The 25,898-nt window shown below is 37.7% G+C and overlaps 1 protein-coding gene across 5 annotated transcripts in view; it reads left to right on the top strand.

Moving 5' to 3' along the window:
* The first annotated feature begins 555 nt into the window (after positions 1-555).
* Positions 556-25,898, top strand: part of RAB28 (RAB28, member RAS oncogene family) — a 64,344-nt gene continuing 39,001 nt past the window's right edge. The window contains exons 1-5 of one of the 5 annotated variants that reach the window (XR_003923990.2): positions 556-959; positions 8,341-8,437; positions 13,683-13,771; positions 21,682-21,811; positions 23,069-23,116. Coding sequence is in view for 4 of the 5 variants with exons in the window: in XM_030018480.2 (XP_029874340.1) it covers positions 882-959; positions 8,341-8,437; positions 13,683-13,771; positions 21,682-21,811; positions 23,069-23,116 (442 nt within the window). In the remaining variant the exon portion in view is untranslated. The remainder of the gene's footprint in view (positions 960-8,340; positions 8,438-13,682; positions 13,772-21,681; positions 21,812-23,068; positions 23,117-25,898) is intronic. The other 4 variants (XM_030018480.2, XM_030018487.2, XM_030018496.2 and 1 more) reach the window with 4 other exon arrangements.

Raw genomic sequence — 25,898 nt, 5'->3', positions numbered from 1 at the left:
GGAAATAAGGCTGGACTCGGCACAGTGCTTGCTATTGCATTTGCTTTCTGTGTTAGCGCACTTCTTGAAAAATATTAATACGTCCTGCTGCTGCGCAGAAGCCCAGCCAAGACAGGGACTCGGCCGCGGAGGTGGATGTAGCGGGAACGCAAGCGCAGCCCCTCGGCTGAAGCGGATCACCTCTGCTAGGAACCACCGCAGCCGACCGCTTTTCTGCTCTCCAAGGAAATCTCCCGGGGAATTACCCGGTTTTTATTTCCCCTCTGCAAGCCTTCCAGTCGCCTGCCCTGCCCTGCCCTGCCCTGGAGGCCGGCAGCCAGCACCCCCCGGAGCGGCGGGAGGGCCCCGCAGCGACCGGCCGCTGCCTGGGGATGGCGGACCGGCCCCCCCCGCCCGCACGGCCGTTGGAGCCGTTAGCCCCGCCCCGTGCCCCGCCCACCCCGCGGCCTCTGACCCCCACGTTCCTTAGTTACCGCGCGGGGCGTCACTTCGGGGCGAAACCACCGCTGCGCGTAGCCGAGAGTCGGGTTGAACCATTCCTCCGGCCGCTGAGCGGGGAGGGGGGACGACCGGGGACGGAAGTGGGGGCGTCGCGGGTGGCCCCGGCTTGCGCCCGCGGCGGCTGGTGAACTTGTTGCTGTAGCTCCCGCCCGCGAGCGACGCTCTCCCCCTTCCCTCCTCTTCCCCCCTTGGTCTCGTCCCGTGCGGGCCATAGCGACGGCGGGCGCGCTGAGGGAAGATGGCGGCTCCGGCCTCTGCAGCGCTGCCGGCTCCGTGAGCGCGGTGCTCGTTCCTTTCCTGCTTCCCCTCCTCGCTCCTGCACCCCGTCCCTCCCGGCTGCCCTCCGCCTCTTCTCCTTTCCCGCCGGGGGTGTAGGGACCATGTCCGACTCGGAGGAGGAGGAGAGTCCGGACCGCCAGCTCAAGCTAGTGGTGCTGGGGGACGGCACCACTGGCAAGGTCAGTGCCGGCCCCCGCCGGCAGCGCCCCGCTCCTCTCCGTCGCCTCGGTGCCCCCAGGCCCCTGCCCGGCCTTCCCCCTCGTCGCTCCCCGCGGCCCTCCCGCTGAGGAGGGAGCAGCCCGCGGCGGCTTCCAGCCTATCGCGCTGCCGCCGTCGCGATACCCGGCCCCGTGGGGCCGGCTGACCGCTCCCCCTTCGCTCCCGGCCCTGCGCTTCTGCCTCTGCGTTGTCTCCCCCGCGTCTGTGGGGCAGGGGGGTGGGCGTAGCGGAGAGCCGGGACGGGACCCTGGTGCTCCCCGGTCGGCAGAGGCGGGCTCTTCGCCCGGGAGCCTGGCTCCGGGGTCGCCCGTGTCCGCTCCGTGCTGGGCAGCGAGACCCTCGAACGGGGATTCCGTACCCTCGCGGCGCCCCGAGAGGCTTGGTCAACAAACAGACGTGCGCGGCTTTAATCCCCTTTTCTTGAGCCTTAATAAAAGGAGCGGCTAATAACGTAATGACCACGGCGCTGCCTGGTGTGGCGTTTCCCATTGGTGGCCGTGCGCTGCAGACCGCCGGGTCATTAGTTGCTCGGCTGGAGTTGCCGGAATAGCCCGAAGTTGTTCTCGGTGGCTGGCGGTGCCCGGGGGGGGGGGGGGCTGGGGTCGGGGCCGAGCACGTGAATTCGCGGTTCCCGTCGAAACGACGAGCAGGGAGGGTGGTTTAGCTGGGTCTCCAGGCTCTGCATTTCGGCTTCAGAGCTGATAACCTCCTGAGGTGGATAGAACAGTTTGCATTTATTTGAGTTGTTGTTTCAGAGTTTGGAAAGACTCTTCTGGGTCAATTTAGGTTTTGGTGATGACTTTTACAGGGCTTTTTTCTGTCTATAATCAACATAATTAAATACCATTTGTAAAAGTTTGTTTATAAACAAGTTGTACTTGTCTTCTTTTAAAAAGAGAAATCTTGATGGAGAAACCAACGAAGGCAAAAGGGTGGCCACTTTCTTACCCATTAAAATAGTCACTGATCTTTACTATACATGTGTGAACATACCTATTGCCATATGTGGCCTGAATTCTTTCGTGAGATACACCTGAAAATAGTAATTTTATTGTATACTTGAAGAATACAGTTTTGTCTCTATCATTAACTTTTGAAAATGTGGGGAGGCAGAAAGGCTGCCTGCCTCACAGTTCATATGAAAGGTAGAAATACTTTTAGAGGTGGTTTAAATGAGCTGCCTGCTATTAATAGAAATAAGCTCTTAGTGAAAGTACATGCATGGTTTTGCTTGCTTATTTATGCAGAGCTCTATGGAGAAACAAAACATTTTTTTGCCTCCAGTGATTCTAAACCCAGTCTGAAGGGGTATTGTATTCATCTGAGTCAGTAGATGGGCAATTCCAAGTGACAGTGTGATGAGAGCATAATAAATGCACAGGATTGACAGCTGAAGTGCTGTTCACTGGTAGCGTTCCCCAGGAGTTTTCCATTCAAACTGAGGAATCCTTTCACTACTGCTGTTCAGCACCTTGTGGCAAGACCTCTCACCAAACATGGATTTTCAAGCATTCTTGAGTTTTGATGTGTATTCCTGCTGGTTCCTGCCTTTCACACGTGAGCTGCCACTCACTGAATCTCCTGCTGGCTCTAGGCATCCTGTGCTTCAAGTGCCGTTTATTTTGCATGAGTAGCAGCTATGCTATGGTGGGCTGCTTTTCCTCCTGTTCCCCCTAGATGATGCTGTAATAGAGGCTTCTTCCAGCCATCCTGATGGCCTAGCAGTGAACACTTTCAATAATAGATTTATTGTAAGATCTTGTAAAAATAAAGAAGTGATTGGTCATGGAATGGAAGGATAAAATGTACCTAGTGCTATGTTAAGCACCTCAGAAGACTAAATTGTTGAGGTTCCTCTTCTTTGTTGGCTACTCGTTCCGCTTACTTGTTGAAACATGTGTATGTCTATATGTTTTCAACTCTAAATAGCCTGCCTCTCACATCTGTTTCACAGCTGGTCTTTACACACATGCATACTTAGCCTCTCATTTACTGTGCAAGACATTGGTTTTTCTCTTCCTCTGTTGCTGGGATCGTCGAATAGGAGTAGTGTAGGAAATAATGGAATATATCGTTGAAATATTGCGTCTTGCGTTCAGTGTGAGATGTTCACATTTGACTTCTTTCCATTGCTCCCCCTATTGCCAAAAAAAAACAAAAGGAGAAAAAAACCCCAAACATTTTATTTCCTCCATCTGGGGCTGTCTGGTTGTCAGTTCTACATGGAAAATAAATTATGTCTTTGTGAGTCAGCTGGCTGAAGGTGTAAACTTGCTCTCTTTTTCCTCACTCATTGTTTAGAAGCAATGTGATTAAGGTTCTGTGGAAGGGTTGGTAGCAGCTTAAAAACAAACCAGTATCAGTTCAAGCTAAGGGTAATGTTTATTTCCACTAGCTAGGAGTTGCTCTATCCGTGAGGTAAGGGAGGGATGTTGTGCTTCTATTCATTTGTTTTGTGGTGGTTGAATGGATAATTGGATACTTAGATTTTTAAGGGTAGGAATAAACACTGCTGGAGCAAGCTTTAAGAAGAGAAGAGTGAAAAAGGAAGAAGGAATGAGAGGAGTGAGACGGAATAGAATCTGAAAAAGTATAAGGGTAATGGAAATGGTAAATTGTTGAAAAGAAAAGTTGAGGAAGGCACGGTTGGTTAGTAAGACGATAATAGAGAATGATTTTAATGAACTAGACAAACTAGGAAAACAATCTGAAAAGAAATCAGCAGCGGGGACAATGTGAGATGAAAATAAACAGCAATTATTAATAGCAGTTGGATCTTTGATTTTGATTACAGGATACACATGGTAGCCTTATGCATCTAGGTTTTCAATCAACCTACTCTTCCTGAGCCAAAATGATTTTTCATTAAAATAAACTAGCAGTACTAGTATGGATTGAAAAAAATGATGTTATAATCCAGGTATTTCTGCTCTTGCTGTGCACACATTGGCTTAATGTTGAAATATATAATGATGCTGATTTGAGCTGGAACTACTCAGATTTGCTACTGTTGAAAATGGTTTTGGGCCTCTGGAAGCAAATCTTGGAGCTATTCATAGGAAGGGAGGTCCTGAAAAATAGGTGTGTGGGAGGAGCAAAGAAGCAGAGGTTCTGTCCTTCTGCCATCTGTTGCAGCTGGGATTAAAGTATGGTAGCAGAAACATCCTACCTTTTCCTTCTTCTTGTAGCAATGGATGATGAAAATGAAAGAGTGAATGCTCAACCTGGTGTGGGAATGTGCAGGAGCTAAACCGTAGGCTGGAATATGGAGTGATGTTCTGCTTGCTTTAGGATTTTTTAGGATGCCAGATTTTTAAGCATTGTGCCAATTCTGGATCTTGTTGTTACATGTGGGCTCAAAAACCTCATCAATGTTGGCAAAAACATTGTTGTCACTGTTCAGTCTTGCAAATGGAAAATTGCATCAAATGTCCTCTGCGGATTGGCCTAGCTTCATAGATCCATGTTTAATGTAAAAAAAATCTTGATAATTTTCTCTTTTTTAGTGAACAAAGTTTCATCAGTAGTTAGGAGTGGGGGTGGAAAGACATCATAAGAAATTCTCTGTGTTGGACAGTTATGTGTTTTTATGCTAGTTAAAGCAGCTTGTTGTTTAGCCTAGTGTTCCTTTTCATTTTGTCTGTCTTAAAATTCTTGCCAGTAGGGATAGGACATGACTGAAGGGTAAATATTGCTGTGCTTGGAGAAAGGCATTGGCATTCTAGAAGGGAGTAAGGGAGGGGATAGATACGTGTTGCTTTTTGGAAAGTGGATTCTCAGTTGGCTGGTAAAGTTGGTATGTGAATGGAAATTCATGGCTTCAGAACTATGTGCTTGCATCCCATTGAAATTTGGTTTTAGTTTTTCTTTCTTACAACTATGATACTACACTTAGGCATCATTTTCTGAAAGCTTTCTTCTATAGGATTTTACTCAAAGAATTGTCATTGTCAGGGTTTTCTCTACTAATTTCTGTGTTGTCCTGGTGAGCAGTCAGTATCAGTTAGAGCTGGCTATCATTGCTTGTTCTGCTTGACTTTCAATTTATTTCAATTTATTGACTTTTCAATTTATTTCATAAATATTGTTTGCTTTTTTTCCTATTTACTCAGTATGTAGGTATTTAGGAGCAGCTTTTTATACTGTGAGTTGTTGACATTGAAGAATAGAAGCAAGAAATTGTCTTGCCTCACCTGTGAGGTTTCATTGCATCTTCGTTTGTTTCCAGAAAAACTTCCCAAATATCCTGTTGTATTTTGCACTTGGAATACTGAAATTTTTATGTATTATTTTTTACTGCTGTCTCGATTGCTGTATGTTAGAATGCAAAGCCTTTTTTTGTCTGAAAGGAGGGAGTTTGTAACACCAACCTTCAATAGTGTATTGCTATTCAGAACAGCATATGAACATTTGCTTTGAAGTATTTAAGATAAATGTGTGAACCTACCAAACTGGGTCTAATGGAAAGTCTGCTATGAAAGTTGGTGGCCTGGGTGTCTTAGTAGAGACATGAAGGAACCAGGCCTTCTTGATATCATGCTATCCTCTGATCTCTACATTAATGGCTGAAATTTTATGAATGGAGCATAATCTTTTTTTTAAAAACAGTCACTGATCACTTATTTATTTTTACAGTTACAGTTCTACTGAACCATTATTTAACTTTGGTTATTTTTTACATAGATTGTACTCAACATACCCTTACAGGCAAAAATGCCATGTAGAATCTTTTATGACAAGCATGGCAGAGAACAATTTTAGGATTGAAGGGAGTATTTGCATTGTAGAGGTATTTGAATATTCATTGACATAACTTCTTTGTTTACTGTTGTGGAGAAGTTTGAACTGTTGCTCTTAGTTTTTTGTGGATAAATGCTTGTTCTGTGAATAAATAGAGGACTCTAGTCTGGTAATCCAACACCTTCCTTGAGCTTTAACAGTTATTAGAAAAAAAAATTAAAAAGGGGTTAGTCAATGATTTTCTGCTATAAATTCCTTTGCATTCAAGAGCACAGTAGAGGAAAACTGTTTAAGAGAACTTTGCCATGCTGTAGATCGCTTGCTGCTCTTATTGGTTGGCTTTTAATTGAATGTATGTTGTTTATTTTTACTAACACCCCTAGAAGCCCTCAGGGAATATTGAGTGTCACAGAGTGATAAAGCTAATATTTACTGAGCCCTTAAAACAAGAAGGGAGTGGTTGCTTGTTTAATGGGGATCTAAATTAGTGTGTTGGAGAATATAGAATACTATGATATAGTCAGATGATATTTTAATCTGTACTCTGGGTACTGGTTACTTTTCTGAAAAGAAAAATTTCAAGGAGAAGACTGTCTGGTGTATTCCTGCAATGTTCTTATTCTTATCTACATCTTTAAGGTCATGACAGATTAAAGATAATGTCTTTGTAATCTTGACATGCTAACTGTTGTGATTAAAAGAATCAGTTCTACTGACTTTTTCAGTACTACAGGCTAAATATGTATTGAATTTTATGTTGTGCATATGTTAGTATTACTGTCACATAGCTGTAGGCAGAAGAGTATTCTCACGATTCATCTTCTGTGGTCTTCACCCTTTCCACAGTGATATAAATATATAAGCATACCCATGCTATTTCTAGTTTACGTGCTTTTTTCCCCATTTATCTATTTATTTTTAGTCCTCTCGGGGCTTGAGTTCAGTGAAGTAAATGAAAGTGTTGCAATAGTCTTTAATTGATTTTTTGGGTTACTTCCTAAACATATCTTCTGATATCAAAATATCATTTATTACATGTATATATATATATGGCAGTGGTAGGAATATAAATGTGATGTAGAAACAAGAAAACAGTAAATCTTGTATTATTTACTTAACAGGTAATTTAATAGTTGAATAAATGTTTTTATATTCATACTAGAGCTTTAATGCTAGCGCTCTGGTGATCATGTTTTCATGCAAAAAAAGTAAGTTACCTTTTCTTCCTATGTACATTTGACATTATTAGCATAATTTAGATTTTTGTTATAACTGTTCCATTAATAGAACTTGTCTATTCTCATTTTTCAGAGCTATTGGCACTATTTTTAACTAAATGCGCTTCAATGGCAATTTCTAATAACAGTTGATATGACTCACCTCGTTCGGTCTTGATGAACAGAAGGCTGGCAACAAAAATTCCTTCTTGCCCATTTTGAATTTTCTCAGACAGTGTAAGGGTATTGTGAGGCTGTTAGGCTTTTCTTCCCCTATATATGTAAATTCATATTTAGAATTTTTTTTCTGCAATTACTTTGTTTTCGTATTTTCAGATGTCATTTCAACAAGAGATTTGTAAGTGTACACCACTAATTTGATGTAGGATGTAATTTATCTATGACATTAATTTTTAATACAGTATTTAATTTTTTCCACAATATAAACTCTTGTGTTCTTTATAATTGCACCTCTCCTTTCCTTTTTTGCTTTTTTTTAAACCTTAGATTGTGGAGCTTTTTCTCTTTTTTTTTTTCTTTCTTTCCCTTTTCCCTTTTTTTTTTTTTTGCCTTGCATGGAGAACTTAAATTGTTAGTGAAAGAATATAAATGCCTTGCTTCATTACTTTATGTAGGTTAATTGTGTGTCCTTTTAGCAGTATGTAATAAAAGCTGATTACTAGGTCAACAATGTATTGGTCTACTTTCATAAATCCACAAAATATAAATTGAAGAAATAAGTTTCCAGAGTTCTGCTTAAAGGAATGATTCTGCAAATGTGCACTCTTAACATGAGTTTAGTTTTTTCTGTGTACAAGAAAGTACTCTTCCTATCTTAGACTTCATGTAATCCCTGATCCTGAAACTTTGATGTACAGTGGCAGGAATCCTGCCACAATTTGGAGCCCCTGTGGGACTCTGCACTGTGCAGATCTCTGTTCCCTCCCAGAAAGTTGGCCTGGGATCATGGTGTTCTGTACCAGGGAAAGACCCTAGTTTTGGAAATGCATGCTTTTTAAAAATAATAAGCTCTTCAGGTATGGATAGTATCACTTAGATTTGTGTCAATTTGAGCGTACTAATGATACCTTATTCAAATCTGTGTAATATTTTGTAATGTGAATATCATAGTATCTTTGAAATACAAAGGAAGTGTGTGCCTTGCTTCTTTTTTTTGCATGCTTCTTTTTTGCATAAATTAGTAGTCTTTGCCACCTTCTCTTATTGTGTTGAAGTTGTCTGGAATGCTTGTCAATCCAAATCCATGAACACTGTCAGTGTGTGTTGTTTTAAAAAGTGCTTAACTGTATTTCATACTTCTGGTTTAACACCAAGTTTTTTGCTGTTTGAAATGACAACTTAATTTGATATTGTTCTGTTTTAGACATCCTTAGCTACACGTTTCGCCCAAGAAACATTTGGAAAACAGTACAAACAAACCATAGGACTGGACTTCTTCTTGAAAAGGATAATATTGCCAGGTAAGAGAATAAAAACTAACACTGAAAGGTGGGGCAGCAGTAAGATTTGCAGAAACAGATTCCTCGAAGTAATGTATGCTAAATAAGCTTAGTACAGTGCTTTTTATGGCAAATTAGGTTATTCAGAGAAAATTTTGTTACTACGTTCTTGCCAGGTGACAAAGGGTTATGCATTTGCAACTTATATCTTTAAGTAAAGCACTGAATTCAAATAAAAGGAATGCTATCTATATTTGTGATTTTTATTATCTCTACTTGAGTGTACTCACTGTCCATGTGGATAGTGTAACATACAACAATGAAATGGAACTTTAAATATATTCATTGAGAAAGTACATGTGTTTCGAAAGAAATATATATATTTTTTTAAATGAAATACACAACTTGTATTTGAGTTGTGTGAGAGAAGCATAATGCAGCTATGGAATCGCAGTGCTCTAATATGTGAATGCTGTTTTATGCAAGGCAGCATGAAATTGCTGGCATTTAATAGACCACTAAAATTTAGGGTCCCTTGGCACTCATAAAAATACAGTTTGAGCATTCAAGATGTTTCACTTCACGACGGCAAAGAAACTATTTAGATGCCAGTTGCAGCACACTGCATGGAAAATGCAAAGAAATAATTAAAAAAGAATAGTTGCTGGTAGAAATTTGTCTCCAAACAATTGGGGGTTTGAAATAAGTCTTTTCATTGATTTGTGGTTGTCCAATTTCTAAGTATGAGAGTATTTCATTAAATGCATTTTATTCTGGCTTCAGAAATAAGAAGAAGTTAGAAAAATTATGTGTAATTATTAAAAGTTGTAGTGAGATATGATAAAGTTGAAGCAAGTTCTTTTTTCCTTGTGGAGGGCGGGGAGGGAAGCAAACCCAGAAATGAAGCATTTTAGCTATAACCTGGAGTTGTAACAAAATATATACAGTTCTTGAACTTATTTTGTTAAAATTATATTGCCAGTAATTTCTTGATTATGTTTATATATTTTCTTAAGTGAAAGAGAATAATCTTTTCAGACTATTACTGCATTCACTATTTTGGTTTGGCCATTTTGCTGTACTTTTTTAGTATCTGGTAAGTGATAAAGTAGCAAATTTCAGTGCTTATTTCTCCATAAAATCAATAGAATAATTTTTTTATTGTCCTGCTCATGCCTCTAAAAATACCAGTGTGCATAATACTTAACAGCAGTACTTGCAAGTGGAATGTGTACACAAATCATGCAGTGTGCATGCTGAGAACTTGTATTTTGCAAGTTTTTTTCCAGCTGTTAAACATACAGAAGCTATTAGTACATTACTGGGATTTTAAATATGTTGAGTAGAAAATGGAAAATTATCAACTATTGATTCATTCATGTTTTACTTTCTTCTAGTTTATTTTGTAATAAATTCAGAATGTGGATGAAAATAGCACCAAAACAGCAGCAAAGTCTGTACATGTATTTTCCTCATTTATCATTAACAAAATAGTAATGTTCATTGAATGTATTCATATTCAGGAAGAAGCATTTTTCTGTAGACTGTCATTGTGTTTTTGCCTATGCCAATATATGTTTATGTACATATGTATTTCTGTGGTTTATAAGTAAGCTGAACTGGTGGTGGGGAGTAAGAGAGAAGGAAGGGAAGAGGGAGGGAGGTAAAATTTCTAAATACTGGAATGGGAAGCGTTACTTAAGGAAGTGGATTTTTCTAATTTCTTGATTAGTTCTGGGTTTGTAAGGCTGCTGTGTTTACTTGGAATGTTAATTCATACTGCTGCACAGAAATTATGTGTGTATCAGTAGGGAAGAAAGCCTTGATTTCTCTTATTTAGCAGGAGAATTGATGAATAACTATGGTTCAGTATTTGTTTTTTTTCTTTTTTAAATGTAAGCAAAGTTTTCAGGAGTTAAAATTGCTGATTTCTAGAATTGCACAGTAGTTTACCTTAGGCCACATTAGAAATACCTTTTAGCTTGTAAAATAAAGTACTGTTTTCTCTGTTTTTTGTTTTTTTTTTTTTTTTTTTTAAATACAAGCTGTGTTTGTCTCCAGTTGTTTTAGTAACTGATGCAGTTTTGCAGTGAAAAAAGTAAATATTTTACATGGTAAAACAATATAGTTTAATACAAATAGTAAATTCTTTGATTAATTTTGAACAATATCACTTTTAGTGTTCAACTGTTGACAAATTCTCTTCATGGGAGTTTGGTCAAAATATTTTTTTCAAATGCAAGTCAATTTCAGTGTATTTATTGATGCAGTATCTTGTATAGTCTGGATGCAGCCACAGTGTAGATTTTACTGCTTAAATAGTGTATCTGTTGGTCAGAGGGTCTGCTGATAGAGATTCTTAAGAGCCGTAGTCGAATACTTTTAGGAAGGTTGTGGGTGCAGTACAGTAAACAGGATTCTTCTGTTAAAAGCATTTTTCTAAGTCGTCAGTGCAAAAGGTGGGCAGACTCATGTTTTTAGTTTCATCTTGACTGTGCAGCACTTTAAGTAAGGTTAACCAATGCACCAAGTGTACTTCTGCAGGATCACTACTGGAATCAACCCAGTGGCTTCAGTTCATACCAGAAACAGCCTAGGTACCTGCACTGTGTTGCCTCAGTTATTTTAACTTCGCAGTTGTGTGCATTTTCTACAGAGTAAAGAAGTGCTAGTTTTTTCTTGTTTCTTATCAGTATATTACATATTATTTTTATGGGATTCTTCACTTATTTTTATTGGTATGTTAACCTTGTTTCTAAGAACTGTCGTCTTATGCATGGTTTATTTTTGTTTTGTTGTCATTCTCCAGTTTGTATGTTCCTCTTAAATCTATGAAAAAATAGATTTCAAACTCCTACTATCATAGTTGTTAATTAAATATTTGGTAGGCAAATCATCCAGAGTTTTTCCTTCTGTCTGAATAATCCTAACATCCTTCTTTCTCCCCCAAAATCAGTTTGAGCACAAAGCAACTATTATAGGACCTGATTGGAAAAAAGGGAAGATGAAGCGTTTTGCACTGGAGATGATCAGCATGAATTTCAGTAGTTAGTGAGGTCTTAATTAAGAACCACTTCACCTTAAATGAACATTCCAATCTTTTTTCCCCAGTTTCTTTTTTCTGTTGTTAGTGAAGGAAAGTAAATAATTCATAATAGTAGATTTTAAAGTTGAACAGTCACTGTTAGACTATTTAGTTTAACTATCTTCCTGCATTAAGGTTTCTCAGATAATTTCATACAGTTATCCAGATACTAAGCCCAGTATGCTGTGCATGATTACTACTCTTAGGAGGAAGAATGAAGTTAGAAACTTTTTAAAGCATTTGAACACAAATTTAGGCATCTGAACACTGTTGAGTTTGAAAGTGACAATATTTATAAAGCTTTTTTTCCAAATAGCTGGCATAATGACATGGTAAATTTCCAGCAGAATACATACAATCAAGTTAGAGGTGGTATACTGCAGCATGGTGAGCTTTTGAGCATGTTTAGTTTGTTTACACACTGAGGACGCATAGTCATTTCAGACTGCGGATGGACCAGTTTATCCACGTCAGATGCTTTATGGAAGACTTTCCTGCATTGTTTGCAGTCACTTATGTTCTAAGCTTTAGAAATAATTAATTAAAACATAGTATATGCACTGTTAAAACAAATAAGCTTTTTATTCTATGAAAGGTTGCCTTTATTGAACTGGAGTGTTTATGATGCATTTACTAAGCTCCATGTAGAAATTCTTTATCTTTGTATTAGATAAAACTCAGTGTAGCTTGAAAGTATTGTGAATAGATTGTCTCACATTCATCTTTATATATTTGAGACCAAAGTAGCAGTTTAGGAAATCTGTGCTTTTAACCAGATTAAAGCAAGATGCATCATAAAAATATAGTGTGGTATGTTTAATACCAAAAGTGGCATATATTCAGCTATACAGTTCTAATTTGCTGTTTATATTCACTGAGGGCTGGGATATATTTCCATGGAGCACACTCACTTGCATAACTAATGTGAGTGTGTTAGTTATAAATTGATGGCTAAATACATCACGTTGTGTAAAATAAGGTTGTTAATAACATAAAATAGTTGAATCAAGAGTGTATGTTTCTTAGCAGCCCAAAATATTGTGTTGAGACTCAATTGTTGTGATGTGGAATTTGTTGCAAATTTTTTTTTAAGTCTAGGAATAAAATTAATAGGCAGTTATGATTATTTGTGAGTATGTAGAATTGTTATTAACATGTAAGTCATGTGAGTTGTATGTAGATTAGAAACATTTTCATCAGACCTTACTGTATTAGAGTTTGGTGCTTCCAGGTAATCAGTACAGTTTTGAAGAGTTCTCACCATGCAAAATGAGCCACATTATACTTCAGTATGTGTATGCATGTGGTGACATACATTGCTGTGTGTGTATGTTTAATCTGTGGGTTTCTGAGTTGTTAGCTTGCAGAATGTGTATGACTGGTAGGATATTAAATATTCTGTATTTACACTGATTTTTTTGTTACTTTGTTTTTGAAAACCTGTTAACGGTTTCAACATAGCTTAGAGGCTGTTTAGAGTAGAAAGGAAAAAACTATTCTTGGTGTAGATTTTTCGAAGATTAAATGATGTAAATCATGTCCAATTTAGTTGCTTGCTTTGGAGTGGTGGGTGGAGGAAATAATCGTGGTTTGCATCCTCAACTTAGATCTGTGTCAGTATTTGCATTTTTTAATCTATCCATTATATAATTCCTTAACTGTGTAGTACTAAGAGCATCACTACCAAAATACAGTTACTGTGCAGATTTTCCTTGCTTCTAGATTTGTAAAGAAAATTTGGAGGGGGGGGGAAGGTTCACAGAGTATGAAATAATGTGGTTAAGCTGGCATTAATTGTATTCCTTTCGATTCCAAGTACTGCTCTATAGAACTTTCTCTGTGAAGTTTTACATGTTTCTTCAGTGAAGTATGTTATATAATTTCTAGTCAGGAATGTTATACTTCATGCAATTCCAATTCTTTTCTGTTAATATTAAATATGTTAATATTTAGCTATAGTTTTACTGCATCTTAATGACTTACCTGGACACAGGTGACTTTTTTCCAAAAGATACAGTCATCTTTGTGTTGAAATTTAGTAACTATTTATTGTATACTTATAAAAAGCTATTGCTGTTGATATGCTAGAGCTGTATTACCTGCTGTGATAATATATCTTTAATTTTATTTGTATCTAAATTTTCCAGGTTACACAATATCTATATCATTTTCTTTTTTCAGGAAATTTGAACGTTACTCTTCAAGTGTGGGATGTAGGGGGGCAAACGATAGGAGGCAAAATGCTGGATAAATATATTTATGGAGCTCAGGTACAGTATAAATGATAATTGTATCTATAGTAATTATATAAAATTCATTGAAACTTTGTTCTTAAAATTATACATATCTTACAGGTGGTTGTTTTGTAGATCTCAAAAATGTTGAATCTCTGCTTAACCTAAACATAATTGGTATTATTATTCAATTCTGAATTTGGTATGTAGTTAATTTTTTAGAGCTGCTTAAAAAGCAAAGCAAAGGTGCGCGTTTGTAGATCTGAATAATTCTCAAGAACAGATGTATGTTTCCATGCTTTGTGTCTTGAGTTAAGAAAAGCAATCATAGTAAATAGTAAAGGCTATTTGGATATCCACATGTTAGATATAGTGGCTGCTTTTAGAACAGATGCCTCCTGGGGGGAAAAAGTAGAAGGAGGAAATTAAGAGCAATCCTACACCATTAAACTCATACATGCAACTGGGGTTATAAGAGGGCAAACAAAAGGAGGCAACCAGGTAGCTAAATATTTTTGCAGAACTCCTATCTAATGAAAATTAATTTTATCTTGAGATTAACTAAACAACTTAAAGTGAATGGAAGGATTAAGTAAGAGCTAAATATTATAACAGTATCTTGAGTTATGAGATGATTTAGGACTATATGACAAACTTCTTAACATGAGTGGTCCTAAAATGTACTCTGTTCTTTAATTTGGAGTTTGTAATGGGAACAATACACATAACATGCTTTATTATATAATGTTAATATTATCTGAAAAGAAAAGAAATGCACCTATTTTTTCCCCTAATACTTTAAGCAATAGGAATATGGAATCCTAAAACTTTATTGGACAGAAACTTTGTACTAAGAAGTACAGCACAGGGATGGCTATTTAAGGAGATTAGGATTTATTAGTTAATAGGATAAAGACAAACTTGTCAATTTAACATTTTGTCACTTTTAAAATAATGTCTAAATGTTTTTAGCTGTTGCATCTGTTTTATAGCATTTTCTTACTTTTTAATAAAAAACATTTTGCTGCCCTGTTAAAGATCTACCAAGCAACAGGAGAAAGCGGCTTCCATGACAGAGGGAATTTGATTAATCACAAATTGTTGCCATATGCCCAAAGTAAACTCAATGAAGGAAAGAAAAGGCTATTAACTTTTTCTGTATTGAATTTGGTGATAAACTTAAGAGTTTCTTATCAGCAATAGCAGGTAAAAAAGTTAGTACCAGTGCCCCGAAGTAGTGAAAAGGTTGATATCAGTAAGCCTAAAGTCACGAAATTTTGATTTTTAGTCATTCTGAGCACATTAACAAAAAACTCTATATCCAATCTCTTCTCCTTTAATCCTCCCTGGGACCTAATAACCTTATGCAGGCTGGGAATCAACTGGAGAGGAATCAACTGGAGAGCATCCAGTGAAGGGCCATGAAGCTGATTAATGGACTGGAGCATCTCTCCTATATGAGGAAAGGCTGAGAGAGCTGGCACTGTTCAACCTGGAGAAGAGAAGGTTCAGGGGGATCTTATCAATGTATATAAATACCTGGAGGGAGGTTGCAAAGAAGATGGAGCCAGGCTCTTTTCAGTGGTGCCCAGTGACAGGACAAGAGGCAATAGGCACAAACTGAGGCACAGGAGGTTCTCTCTGAACATCAGGAAACACTTTTTCACTGTGAGCGTGACCAAGAACTGGCATAGCTTGCCCAGGGAGGTTGTAAAGTCTCCATCCTCAGAGATATTCAGAAGCTACCTGGACATGGTCCTGGGCAGCTGGCTTTAGGTGACACTGCTTGAACAGGGGCCTTGGACCAAATTACCTCTAGAGGACCCTTCTAACCTCAGTCATTCTGTGAAATGGCTTTGGAGAAAATAAGGCTGGGGTCCTACTGGAGAAAAAACAGTTGAATGGGAGTCAACAATGCACCCTTGCAACAGTAAAAGCTAACTGAATACTGGGCTGCATTAGTAAGAATGAAGTAGGCAAATCAAGGAAAGAGATTACCATCCTGTCTGACATTTTTGAGGCTACATTTGGAGTACTGTGTTCAGTTTTGGGTTCCCCAGTACAAGAAAACCTTTAAAATAGTGGAGTAACTCTAGCAAAGGTTGCTGCAAAAGAAGTATGTGTACCTATGGTGTGTTGTACTTGGTCAGTGTGTGTGGTGCAACTGGGATTTTAAACATCTTGTTTGTAAAGTACACAAGCTGTACACACATACATAGAGTAGATGATTTGGATCTGTTGCCGAAATTTTAATCTGCATGTATTCTCCAAATCTAAATAATTCAAATTTAAAGTATAATGTGTAGAATAGCTTGCAGCATGCATACAGTATGCATCATGCTTTTATCCAGTATATGCAGATGACCATAGCCTTGTATAGACTTCATCTGGTTGATCATCATGATATTCAGAAATCACAAGTGGCTGAACTCTTGGTTTTCCACTCAGAAATCCAAATGTATGGTAGACTTACTTATAAAATACTACAAGCAGCTGGAGATGGAAATTTTGAGAATTTACAGCAACTGAACAGGTTATCTAGAGTCTATAGTTCACTTGGTGTTGCTTGAATTTGATCAGGATACCAGGAGGAGTAAGTGGAGCATCCCCCTGTACTTTGCTGCAAAGCTTGCCACTGGAGGTTTCCTTCTCTTTGAGAGCTGAATCAATTCTCTAGGATAGATCTTTTCATTAAGTTACTCTTAAGGTGCCATTTTTTTAACTGAGACCCCTGATTTCTTGTGCCATGTTTTAAAATAAGAGTGCTAGATTTGAGGATGAGAACCTACTTAATTTGCTTGCGTGGTGGCAGTTGGAGAAATTGCAATTCACTTGCTGTCTTGAAGCAGTTTCCTTTTTCCCCTTTTTTTTCTCTGGTGTTGCTCATCCAGAACAATATAGTTGCTGCATCCCATTAGCTGAATTTCACTGGTGGGTCAGAGGAACTCTGCAAGCTGCGGGGGGAAAAAGAGCTCTTTGATCTTTATATTTATATATAAAAGGTGCTAATAAGCAGCTTTCTGTCAGTGTTGGTTAAAACTGACACATTTATCTGAGAATTGAGAGAGGCTAAGAATAATTGTATAGTCAGTTACCACAGCTGAACTGATAGACAGTAGCTCATTCAATTATGGCAAATCAGTCGCATGTGTTTGAGTTACTGTATCCTCCGTATCAGCAAAGACAACAGTGGTGAAGTATATATAGACTGTAAACTGTTTTCAGTTGTAAAAATAGCATTTCTGCAGATGTGCAAGATATCATAATGAAGTTAGTCTTTGCTAAAATGGATATACTGTGACTAGAAAAAATATTTTAGAATTTTGGTCTGACATATTTCATGAATATTAATGAAAATTAGAAAGTTAATTTTGTTTCTTCATACTAAAGTCAGTCATAGGATGAGGGCAGCTGAGGATAAACCTGAGGAAGAAAACATATGGTTTTAATTAGTGTTTTCTGTAGCTTTCATTTATTGTGACAAATCTTGGCACAAACTTGACACCTTTAAAATGTTGATTGTCTAGTGTGAATATATTGGCTGGTTACAACACTTCCATAATAGCAGTTCTGCTGTCTAATAGCACTGCTGCTGTTTGCGTGGTAAATATTTCGGAACCGCTCCCATCTCTTACCTGTAATTGCTGCCCCTACCCACATATCTAGTTTAAAGTATCTTTAAGAACTGGCATATGCTACCTCATAAATTGGGTTGTTAATGGAATAAGAGTACTGCAGACTCTACCTTCTCCAGAGACCAGCAAATAATTTCTGCAATATTCTCATTTTCCAGTGACCTATTTTTGAAAATACTCTATAATTCCAAAACAAAAAGCACTCACACATGCACTAATGTAGGCAAAATGTCTTACTAGAGTGCAATTATGCAAGGAGGGACTATTTGCCACGTTGCTGGAGACTAGAGAATTAACATGCTGTTCTTGGCATGTTGTCTGCCATGTGTTTCAAACTTTTTTCATGGCAGGGAAATGCACTACTTTTGTGTAAAAAGGCCAGTGTTAATTTTCCACCTTAATTCCTCATGCATAATAGGGAAACAACAGCTTTTATACTATCTACTCGTTCTGTTCTCCATATACTGTAAGTTTGTGGAAAATATGATGTATTTGTGTGAAAGCAATGATGGCGTTTCTATGTTAAATAAAAAAAGGTGAAATAAATTTTAGCTATGGAGTTAGGACTAGTCCTTCATTAATTATCTATATCATACTAAGTTGCTTATAGAGTGCTGTTGTGGCAGGAATCTAAGCAAGAAGTATTCTTTATGACCTGGATGCCATGCTGCCTTTTTTTGCATCTCTAAGATGTCATACCTGCCATCTTTGTTTCTTAAGTATAGCAAATATTGACAAGATTCAAAAAAAGAATGATTAAGAAAAGAATATGCTTTAGATGCAATGTTTTAGATCATGGAGAAGGGGACCAAAAGGAAGTTCGGTGAGCTCTAGTTGCAAACTTTGTTCAATTCTTTCTTTCACGATAAATCCACTGTGAATACCCTTTCTTCCAGAGGTGTAGGTAGGCTGCAGTTGGCTAGAAGACATGTAGCAGAGTAGCATCTTGATGAAGAATTAGTTAGAAACAGTTGGCCAACCTTAAATGCTAAGATTCTATTAACTTGATCTTACATCTAAGTCTGATTAAACTCTTCAGTGCTGAAGATGGTTTAGATAGTCTGGTCTGCTCTTCTGCAAGCTAGTGAGAGAACTTGACCACTGGTGAAAGAAGCATGCCATGTGCTCTTTCTCATTTACAACTTTCAGCCTTATGTCTGTTTTTTTTTAACCTTTACAATATCTGTCCTTCAGCTTGTGTTTCTTCTTTTCCACTGAGCATTTGGTAACATCAGAATGTCCTTCCTAGAGCAAGGCTTGTATTATGGAAGACAAATATATACATGCACAGGCATTTGGGTAGTTATAGTCAGGAGAAGTTAACTAAGATGCGAGATACTAAGGAATAAATTGTACAAAAGTTGGAAGAGGGAAGTGGATGTTTAATATTAGATTTGATTAGTAAAGTAAAGGAGGAGAGATAGCAAGGGAAAAGATGGGTGTCATAATTTTTAATTTCCTTGAAGGAGCTGGTGAAAGCTGTTCCTCAGAAATTAATAGCAGCCATGTAAATACAAGGAACAAGAACTCACTTTGCCAAGGAGTTGATGGCATTGAAGGGTAAGAGATTTGTATTGCCGTCATAGGCAAATAGGAATTGAAGGGATCTCAGTAGGATCTGTTGCTCTCCTCTGAAGCTATACCTGTATAATGTCTAATTCATTTTTACCAACCTTCAAAAACCCTCCAGTGTTTGTGACTCTGCTATCCCTGAAGGTGGTGTATTTCAGAGCTTCGCTATTCTTGTTGTCTACGTTTTTTTTTTGGTTTTTTTTTTTTTTCCTAGTATGTACCCTTGATATAATCTTTTTGCTGTAAGTTAAACCTGTTGCTACATGTCATATTGATCACAGAATTTTAAGAAAGTTCAGGGTGGAAGGGATCTCAGGAGGCATCTAGTCAAACCTCCTGCTCAAAGTAGGGTCTGCTGTGAGATGGCACTAGGTTGCTCAAGGCTTTATCCAGTTCCTTCTTATAAATCTCTAAGAATGGAGACTGAGCAACCTCTTGGGCAATGTATTCCACTGCTTGATTCTCCTCATGGTGAAAAAGCTTTTTCCTTATATCTAGTTTGAATTTCTCTTGTTTCAACTTATGCCCATTGTGTTTCATCCTCCTGCCATAGACTACTGTGAAGAGCCTGGCTCCACCTCCTTCATAGCTTCCTCATGGGTATGGGAAGGCTGCTTTTTGGTCCTCCCAGGGCCACCTCCTCTCCATGCTGAAGAATTCTGGTTCCCTCATCTTTTCCTCATTGGACAAGTGCTCCAGACTCTGATCATCTTGGTGGCCCTCTGCTGAACTTACTCCACTTCATTGATGTCTTGAGTGTCCTAAGGCTGATGTATTACTTTAGATATCATCCAACAAGTGCTGAGTAGAACAGAATAGATCCCTTGGTCTAGTGGCTGTGCTTCTGCTAATACAGTCCAGGAGCACATTGGCCATCCTTGCTGCCGGGAAACATTGCTGGCTCATATTTGGCTTGCTGTCTACCAAGATCTGCAGGTCTTTTTCAGTTGCTCCCCAGCCAATCAGTCCCCCCAGCCTGTATTGTTTATTCCTCCCCAGCTGCAGGGTTTTGCATTTGTCCTTGATGAATGTTGAAAGGTTCCTGTTCACCCATTCCTTGAGCGTGTCTACATACCTCTGAATGGTACCCCTGCCTTCAGGCATTTATCTGCAAACTATAAGAGCATATAAAAAGAGAACTCTTGTTATCTTCTCTTGAAACTTTTACCAACATCATCATGCCTGCCATCAGTCTTATGTTGAAACAGTCCAGTTTTTTCAATTTTTTGATGTCAGTCATGGTTTCTAAACCTCTGATATTGTTACTGGTCTTTTCTAGTCTACCCTTTTCTTGACATTCAGTGTCCAAAGCTGGATGCATTATTTCACCTTGAATGTTTCATGCCAGTGTAATATTTGCCTTTTTGCTACAGAGTTGACATACTCAACTGTGATCTACTAAAACTCCTTGATCCTATTGTATAGAACCTGCTACAAAGCCAGATGTTTCCTGTTGTGCAGTTGATTATTGCTTCCTTTGAACTTGTCATGGTACTTATTGAATTGCATCCTATTATTTTTAGATTGTTTCTCATCATATAATCTAAACTCTCCTCAAATATTCTTGCAGTCTCTGCCAGTTTGTTGTCATCTGTGAAATTAGTTTAATAAGTGTGCACTCTATTTTGTGATCTAAGACACTCCTCATGAAACTATCAAGTAAAGCTCTGCCCAGACAAATGCCTGAAAAAACTTGACTTGAAAAATCTTTTCTATTGACAGTGGGTCATTGAACCAGCTAATTTTGTATTCATTGTATTGTTTTTTTTAAAATATTGTGAAAATTTCATGTGAGGAACAGTGTGCAGTTGCAGGGATTTTTTTTTTTTTCCAGATGTGAAATCCATGAGAACAAGTGCAACAGAAGCCAATTCTGACTTTATTCCTCATTTACAAGATACTTACTTTATTACGGTGTGGTGGAAAGCAGGGGCAGAAGACTCAATAATTGAGAGGAGAGTAATTTGTGAGAGCTGATCTTAGAGTTATGGAGGGGTGAAGGTAGACATTTCGGCTGTTAATAGGCTGTGCTTTATAATACCGGATATTAGCTCTGAGGTGTCCTCAGTAATGTCCGCTTTGAGTATTTGTTACTTGTAGCCTGGCCCAAAACCTCTGAACTACATGGGACTCCCTTCTTTTTGACTTCTGACCACATCTTTAGTTTCTTCTTTGAAAGTTTAAGGCTTGCCAGTAATTCTTGCTTGTCTTCTATGACAGTGAAGGAAGGGATCTGGCCTTTCTCCCCAAAGGAGAGCAGACACATGACAGTCAGGCAATGTGCAGAAATGTATGATTGAACTGATTTTATTTTTCATTTTTTTTCAAAAAGGGAACAGTGAAACTACAAATAATATTAGTTAAAATAAAAGTCCTTCTTCAGTGTGATTTTTATCTTAACATTAGTGTGAAGTGCTTTTTGGGTTTTTCATAAAGCATATGCAGTTTGGAATATTTCTAAGATAACTAATTGTGCTCTTTACTGAGTTGCCATTTTTTTCCTGCCCTTGTAGTTCAGTTAGCATCTGAAGTAGGAACACATGGAATGCAGGAGAAATACTGTAATAAAATGTGTTTATTACAGAAACTTATCATTCCTTTAATTATTCCTCAGAAGATACAATGCCATTATTCGTTAATGTTCTATGTTATGATAATAATAATTTAGACTGATAATAATTTTACCATCTTAAAATATTTTTACAACCTGTAACATTTTAAATATATCTTTTTATTTAGGGTGTTCTCTTGGTTTATGATATTACCAACGGCCAGAGTTTTGAAAATTTAGAAGATTGGTATAATGTGGTAAAAAAAGTGAATGAAGAATCAGAAATACAGCCACTTGTGGCCTTGGTTGGAAATAAAAGTAAGTTATTCATACTTAAATATTAATTGAAATACTCTGGATGTTGCTTTCTATTGAAGAAATGGCACAGGGCATCTATCTTTAGTAAAATGAAACTACATACTGTCTTGTGTTTTGTTGCTGTGTGCAGGTGACATATTTGGGTGTACCTCAGGATTCTGGTTCTGGGCAGTTAGGTTGCGGGACTTGCTGCGTCATGCTTTGCCTAGCCTGCAGCCTCTCTACCTGGGTTTTGTTTACTTGGAGAGCAGCACACAGGAGTAGAGAGATCTCTCTTACCCATGTTTGAATTTGATAGGGCTTCAGGATATAGCCATGGCATGCATCTAGAACAGAGAACTGGGAAGCATTCCTGGATCTAATAACAGGTATATTTCATGGTTCTGTATGGCAAGAGACTGCTAAATTAACTACTGGTATATATTATTTAAAATAGCTATACTACGCAGTAGGCATAATATTTATGAGTTGCTTATTAGGCTTTTTTTGCTTGCTGTCTGTAGTTTTGCACATGAGGTTACTAATTTCCTGTTGTTCTGAGATTTTCTTAACCTGTCCTCGTTTTGATCATGTAAGTATGATATAGTGGTTTTCTTCTGACTATGAAAATACGCCACTTGAAATAACCATCACCTAGTTAGTTTCCTAATTAGATGGATTCCAAATTCCCCCATTTCCAGCTAAGAAATCTTACAGAAATATCCTTATTAGCATATCTGAGGTCTTGATCCTGGCTCTCTTACCCTTTTGCTATTGAAGATGTTAAAAACAACATAAAGCAATTTTAGAAACAAAGTGGTAGAAGCAGATACATAATTTTTTAACAATGTAAATATATTTATTTGAACAACAAAAAATGGATTTGATTTTTTTTTACTCTCCAAGTAATTAGTGTCCATGTCACAATGTCCATATCATGAACAAACTTGAAACAAAGACCTCATCCAGCAAGTTAGTATTGTTTAGAAGCATTTGAAAACAATGTAGATACAACACTTTCATTCAGAACCATTAACTGTAATCTTGCTACTGTGATGCTGTAACATTTTATGATATTAATTATGAAAGACTGCTTATTTTCTGGGAAGAAAACAGAGAAGCTCTTAGAGTTACAATATATAAATAGCTCTTCTGAAAGTATAACATAGACAGTGTTGTACTCTAGCAGACCAGAGTCAATAATACAGATTCTGTTGAAATTCAAATGAAAAATATTTTTCACTGATTTCTATTTTGCTCCAAAATTTGACTTCCTAGCTGGAGTTCTGCAAATCCTAAGAAGATTACTCATGAAACATTGGAAAGGTAATTTCTACATACAAAGCTCCAGTCTCCAGTCTCTCATCCATCAGAAATTTATAATGGAGTAGTAGAAAATAATGGAGTAGTATGAATGGAGATCTCCTAAATTCTGGACTTTCCCCCCCCCCTTTTTTAATTTTCTCTCCCCCCCCCCCCCCCCCCCTTTTTTCATTTTTTTTTTTCTTCAGGACTAGCTAAAATGAAGGACTATCATTGGCCACTAATTTACTAAAAATAATTGGGAGAACAAGACCCTCAGACATGTAGTCCTCCTTTATGAAAGCAGTACTTTATTTAAGGTGACTGTCTTCCTCCTGGGTGCTCAGTTTTATTTTTCATTCTTTCTTCCTTCCCATACATTTTTTTTTCCCATAGCCTGACCTATACATTTGGTCAGAAAGAGTAGAAAACTGATTTGAGTCAAGATCTTGCCCAGACCGGCTACTTGCACTTATGTCCGATAATCGGTTAATTCTTTATCTTTTCCATAGATTTTTGTCTGTGCATTTGGTAACCAACAAATGGAATTGTAAAATTTAATGTAGAATTTTTCATAATAATTGTAAGTCATAAGATCTTAATAAACCTAAAATCTACAGCTGGTGTTGAATCTCAAATTTAACTTCCCTTGTAACTTACTTTGCAGTATTTTAATCTTATTTAATACAAAGCGTATTTGAAGTGTGCTTATTTCTGTGTTGCTAATACCACTTCATTTGCACCAGAAATAGGAGAGTAAGCCTTATTGTTAAGACTAACAAATGGATTTGAGTTTCAATGCAGTAATTTAAAACTTTTATAGAAATGTTGCTGTCAAATACTTTGTATACTATTGTATAGTATAAATGAAACTGTAGTTACCAAGTCAATGAATTGTGTTTTGTGCACTTAGGATCTTTGCTTAAATTTGGTATTGACAAAGTTCAGTAATCGCAATGGATCTTCTAGTCATTAGTGTGAATTAGAGTGGTTTACTGTCTTTTGTGTGAATGATGTGTTTCATTCCTTTCTACCTTGACTACTTTATATATTTTCCTCTGCAATAATCTATAAGCAGTCTTCTCAAGTGTCATACAATACATCCACTGAAAATGTTGGTAAACAAAAATTAACCCAGGTTGCATGGGAGCTACGCTCATTTTGATTTATAGCTACCAAGATGGTCTTAGGGCGGTGGTTATCTGTAGCTTATATAGGGGGTAGGAATTATCAGGTACCACTGTATAGTGGATGGATGAATGATTTCTATTCTTAGAGATATTAACCAGATCCACTCCTCAATAAAGACTAATAACTCAGATTTTTAAACAGTCTTCATGACAGATGAGGGCACAGAGGAGAATGCATCAACACTAATTAAGAATGTTGACCGTTTCTTCGTCCTAGCCATGATTAATTGATCTTGAAGTGCTATCTCTGAACAGGAAGTGGTATGCTGTTACATTGCGAAGTTTAAAGGTTACATTTTAGTGTACCTTTAACTTGCATTTACATACAATGTAAAATGTTTTTACTTATCTTATCTGAGCCCAGAAAGAAACATTTTCCAGCCCGGATACAAATGAATGTTTGGTATACTGTGTACTAATGTGAATCTGGCTAGTAACAGGACATACCCAGTCTGCTTTTGGATTCTGTTACTGCCTTATATGCTTAGTCTCCCCAGTTGTACTCAAAAATTTCTTCATTAGTACTAATTTTGAGATTCTGGCTTACTAAAATTCAGAACTATGCATTCATTCTCTTGTCCTTCCCAACCTCCCCCAGATGTTTTCTGTCCTTGTTTCCTGTGGGCTTGCACTTGTTAGGTCCTTCACCTGTAATTAAGACAAGTGTTGAGCAGCAAATGCAAAGACCCCTGTTCTTTTGAGTCTTAAGCCTGATTAAAGTTCCTGTATGCCTGACAGCAGGTCTAGTCACCTGAGCCTCACACATGCTCCTGGGATTGGAGGGTAAACTACTTATATGTAGAGACTCCCTTAAAAAGAAAACCTTGTCCTGTGCTATGGTCAATTTACCAACTCATTTGAATAAATGTAGACTGCTACCCTGTTTTAAAATATGTATAGAATGTTTGTCTCAACAAACTTGTAAGATTAATAGAAAATTGCAGTCTTATGGATTTGTTTGTTTCAATGGTTGGGTAACTTTTTTTTAAAAATTATTTTTAACAAGAAACTTAAATTAGTGAAAGGGAAAATGACAGGTGAAAATGATCTTTTATTCACCATAATAATATATTTCCAACCCAGTGTCTGAATGTGCTCTGTATTACTTTAGGTATGGGAGCAACCTAGAAACATACACATTTCTGAGTGATAAAATTACCTTGCTTGTCTGAGAAAGCATCTGTCTTACGAGATTTTGATCCTAAATCATGTTTGGCTTAATATTAACGGTGCTGGCTACTATCACTGCCAAAGTGATCTATTTAATTATGTCTGTTAAATTACCGTATGGGCAAGTCTACTAAACTGTGATATATACTACACAGAGATACATAAACAGAGCCTGAACCTCAAGTGTCGTTCTTTAGAAAGAAGCTGAGCTCATAGAAGATTATACAGAACAAAAGAAGGAAGGTTTATTGATGTTGTGTGAGTATTTACTTAGATATATTCCATTGGCTGAGAAGGGAAAACACATGGCAGGATAGATCACAAGGATCTGGGCATATGTACTCTGTTCTGGCCCCAATCTTCATGTAATCTGCTGTGATAAATGTACCTGTTTGCAAATCAGCCCGTGATTTACTTGGACCCTTCTTTCAGAATCCTTCATAAAA

Source organism: Aquila chrysaetos, chromosome 1 (assembly GCF_900496995.4).
Source record: "Aquila chrysaetos chrysaetos chromosome 1, bAquChr1.4, whole genome shotgun sequence".
NCBI classification, from domain to species: domain Eukaryota; kingdom Metazoa; phylum Chordata; class Aves; order Accipitriformes; family Accipitridae; genus Aquila; species Aquila chrysaetos.
This window is presented reverse-complemented; position numbering and strand designations above follow the sequence as displayed.